The sequence below is a fragment of the Atta colombica genome, unplaced genomic scaffold (genome assembly GCF_001594045.1).
Source record: "Atta colombica isolate Treedump-2 unplaced genomic scaffold, Acol1.0 scaffold201, whole genome shotgun sequence".
Lineage (NCBI taxonomy): Eukaryota > Metazoa > Arthropoda > Insecta > Hymenoptera > Formicidae > Atta > Atta colombica.
Genome location: NW_017259296.1, coordinates 47,752 through 52,436, shown reverse-complemented (window position 1 = coordinate 52,436; position 4,685 = coordinate 47,752). Strand labels below are relative to the sequence as shown.

Here is a 4,685-nt window from a genome sequence, read left to right as displayed (position 1 = left end):
CATCTTTCTTTCTTTTAACTTTAATAATTATATTTTTAATGTTTTCTCATTATTATTATTATTTTTATCACACTAAAGGGAATTTTACAAAAGAAAGAAGGATGTATGAGCATATTTCATATATAATTACATATTTTTATAAATATTTATGCATGTTTATGTATATTTATACATACATTTATACATATGTTTATACATACTCGTGCAAGAAAAACTTTTTACCAGGAAATGTTTTTCATAAAAAAATCATGCATTTATTTAGCATACCCACACATAGCATACACACACACACACACACACACACACACACACACACACACACACATATCTCAAATTTGAATATATTTTTGATATCTCGCGTTGCGCGTTTTCTTGGCACACATAAACTATCAGCCGAGGTTTGTCGCATGCTCCAATATGTTCCTCAACGCGTTCATTAGAGTGAAAAAGAAACTATGGTAGGAGTATATAGGAGCGTGTTGGAGTATGCGACGCAAACCTCTTTACAAATTAATATCTCGTTAACTATTGCAAAAATAGTAAAATGGTAGAGAGTTTCGTCTCTGAAGTTTAATTCATTCTACCTGCCAACAAGTGTTGTCGATAAAATTATCAAACTTTATCGTCTATGGCGCAAAAGCGTCTTTTAATCCGCGATCTCTCCATGATCGGTCTCGCCAAAAACTAATTTACTAATTTGCAAATTAATATGGCGGAAAAATGATTGATATCGGACTTATAGTCTTTTTTGGGTGTAGTAGTCGTTTCATTGTGTAAAATTAAATAAAGTATATATTTATATATTCAATAGTGGAATTACCTGATCAATTTAGATCATATAATTAGCTCGACTTTCAACTTTCTTTATCGAAGTGTTCTATATATACCATAGCATACCACCTTGATCAAAGAGTTCCCGGAATTACCACCAGGTGATGCTCTGAGTCAACTAATTTGAGTTCTGTTTTTTTTTTGGTTAGGTTGCCACATCTATCATTGACATTCCCACCGAATTTTATCATCACAGCTTGACATTTGTAAAAGTTATGCCGTCTTGAGTACATCTACCTCTGCACGTATTTTCGATTTTTTACAATTTTAAAAATGGAATTGAATTTGCAACAACGGGTTTGTATTAAATTTTGCATTAAAAATGTATTCATTGGTGTGAAAACCTTGGAAATGTTGGGAAACTGTTTCGGCAGTAATACTTTAAAGAAAACAGCCGTTTATGAGTGGCATAAACGCTTCAAAAGTGGTCGTGAGTCCGTCGAGTATGACGAATGTAGTGGCAAGCCGTCGACATCGAAAACCGACGAAAACATCAATAAAGTGAGAGAAATGTTGATCAATAACCGCAAATTAATTATCAGAGAGCTGGCAGAGGACTTAAACATTGCTTATGGATTCATTCAGGACATTGTAGTTAATGGATTTGCGCCGTGTTGCTGTAAAGTTGGTCCCGAAGGAACTGAATTTCATGTAAAAAAGGGACCGCGTTGTCATCGCCAAAGACATGATTTCCAAGGCTGAATCAACATTCATCATTACTGGAAACGAGATGTGGGTTTATGAGTACGACACACAATCCAGACATCAGGCGAGTGAATGGAAAGCTTTAAATGCCAAAGCATAGACCAAAAAAACCACGTCGTTTTCAGTCGAAAAAAAAAATGATGCTCACGGATTTCATGGATTACATTGGTATTGTACATCACGAATTTTGTCAGACAGTTAATAAAGAGTATTATTTGGGCGTTATGAGACGTTTGTGTAAAACAGTTCGCCAAAAAAGAAAGGATTTGTGGGCAAACAACTCGTGGATTTTGCACCATGATAATGCATCGTCGCACAGTGCCGTGAATTTTTGATCAAGAACGAAACGAATACCATCCAACAGCCATCGAATTCACTTGATATGGCTCCCTGCGATTTTTTTCTGTTCGATCGAGTCAAAAAATCATTACGGGGAATGCGTTTTAACAGCCGAAAGGAGGTAATGGAAAAATCGAAGACGGCTCTGATGGCTATACCGACAATAGAGTTCCAGAAAAAACAGTTTCGAGAGCTGGATCAAGCGCTGGCATAAGTGCGTTGCAGTCGATGGGGAATACTTTGAAGGGGACAATATCACTTTTGATGAATAAAACTTGTATTTTGTATTTTCTGAATGAATTCCGGGAATTTTTTGATCAAGGTATTATGATTTACGATTTACATACTATTTCTTCATCGTCTCGTCTATTCGTATTTGATAAGTGCGATGTTTTTATATTTTTAATTTAGATATTTGATGCATGATCGATGTTATCGAGTTTTGAATTCGTGTTAGGCCGGAATCAGACTACGCATTGGAGATTGAGATTATCGATTAAAGATTTAAGATTGTCCAATTACATTATATGACAGCGATTTGTATTGCAATTGATAATATGGCTGCTGAGTCCACTATTCGAAAATACCTATTGTGTTATTTAACCTCAATTTTGACTCAACGATTGTTAACCGTGGCAGACACGTTTCGGTTTCGAGTGCTATTTCATCGCTATATTTTTGAAAGTGTTGACAACTTTGATCGAGTATATGAACCCCTATTATTTATCAATCTTTTGTTTATATAGAAAAAATATCAAATGTTTACCACATGATTAAAAAGTCGCCAAGCCATTGGCTATTATTGAGATTGAAGATTAGGAAAATAGACCGAGCTCTAATTTTAATCTCTATCTTTGCTTTCTTCGTTCTGATTGATCAAAATCCAATATCCAATATGCAACCTCGATGCAATTTCAATCTCCAATGCATAATCTGATTCTGACCTTAGATATCGGCATTTGAATTATCTATATTTACAATTTTCAAGTCGCGATAATGATTAGAGCCGATCTCACCAATTTTGATTAACCTAATCAGTCGATTAAATTAATTGATATTGGAGCCGATTCTTAAGATTTGTTCGCGTCGCAAGTTCGACATGTTTCTGTATGCTTTTATCATAATTTTTATTCCGACGATCACATTGGAGTGAGTAAAACCTGTAGCAGGAGCATGTTGGAGCATACGCGAACAAACCTCGAATATTTTTGGATGCTTTACAGTGACATAAATCAATACAACATCGTTTTATCTTTGTTATTCATTGAATCAAGAAAGAATAGAACGCCGCTTATATTTGTATCACTAAATGGAAAATACCTTCTAAAAATACAGAAAAAATATGCCATGTGATTTCGTCATAATTTCTTTTCAGATATTCACCTTTACACTTTCATTAGAATCACATACATTTTAATTCTAATAACTTGTACTTATATATGTGATACTTATTAAAGTGCTACTTAAAATGCTGTAGCTACAGCACTTTACAAAGCATAATGATGATATCCGCCAACGAGATGTAATAATTTTCAGGACATCGTCTTTCATTACAAAATGTTATGAAAAAGTTATATTTCCAGAAAATTTTGTTATATTCTTTGAAACATGAAATAATATAATAAAATATTGTTTTTTGCTAAAAAAAATTCTCAAAAATTTTCACTCAAGAAATAGGTAATGCTTATGTATTATTGATTTTCATCATGTCAATCTAATTGTTTATGTTGTCAGATATTTTTTTCAAACATTTCACATTTAGTATATTACAATGAGTTATTCCGTCATTGACAAAAATTAATAGAAAAAACGCTTTTGATATCAGTTCGTGACATATTTTCTATTTTCCATTGTATTTATATTAAATTTAAATATACTCAAAACACCCACAATAAAACTAAAACTAGACATTTCTTGTGTAACACCAAGGTAGCGACATAAAAGACAACTTTTTAAAAGAACTTAAGAATATTCGTATATTTCAGCCGGTTAATTTAAATTGTTTAAAAGTCGAAAATGATATCGTTCGTGATGTATCAGACAGTATCGAGCAATTATCTCAAAAGCAAAATGTCATAAGAGAAGTTAACATTGACAATTTCAATGTAAATAATGACATAATATCGACATGTGCAAGAATTAGTACCAATGAAAATAGTTTTTTGTCAAGCAATTCTGATAAAGACTTTTCAATTTTAACTGATATTTCAGATGAGATTCGAAAATGGACTATTAATAACTCTTTGAGCCATTTTGCTTTAAATGGTTTGTTGAAAATTCAAGTGAAATACGGCCATGATCTATCAATTGACACTAGAACTTTACTTTGAACTCCCAAACAAGTAGATATTATGCAAATGGAACCGGTACATTATTATCGTGCAGGTTTAGGCGAAAGTTTAAAAAAGTCTGTTGTAAACATTATTCACGTATTTTCTATCCATAGGAAACAAATAAAAATAAATAAATATTAACGTGAATGTAGAAGATCTTCTGTGAACAAAATCATCCGGTAGTTAATTTTGACCAATTTTAACTAGTATCGTGGCAGATTTTTACACTGAACCATTTATAATTGGTATATATACGGTAAAAAGCCAAAATAGGGTAATGATTTAATGTAATATTTTACAAATGATTGCGTTGAAATTTCGAGATCAGGCATTATAGAATTTGATAAAAAAATAACTGTAAAAATAAATGCGTTTATCTGGGATATCCCTGCAAGATCTTTTATTAAAGGATGTGAAACACAATATCCATTTTGGATGTAGTAACTGCATTCAGGAGGGAGATTATATAGAATATCA

General features: G+C 32.5%; 1 protein-coding gene across 1 annotated transcript; it reads left to right on the top strand.

Annotated features, from left to right (window-relative positions):
* The first annotated feature begins 1,182 nt into the window (after nt 1-1,182).
* Nucleotides 1,183-1,533, top strand: LOC108687203 (putative uncharacterized protein FLJ37770). Its single transcript, XM_018192865.1, has one exon. It carries the CDS (start codon nt 1,183-1,185, stop codon nt 1,531-1,533), a length of 351 nt encoding a protein of 116 aa, XP_018048354.1.
* The last annotated feature ends 3,152 nt before the right edge of the window (nt 1,534-4,685 follow it).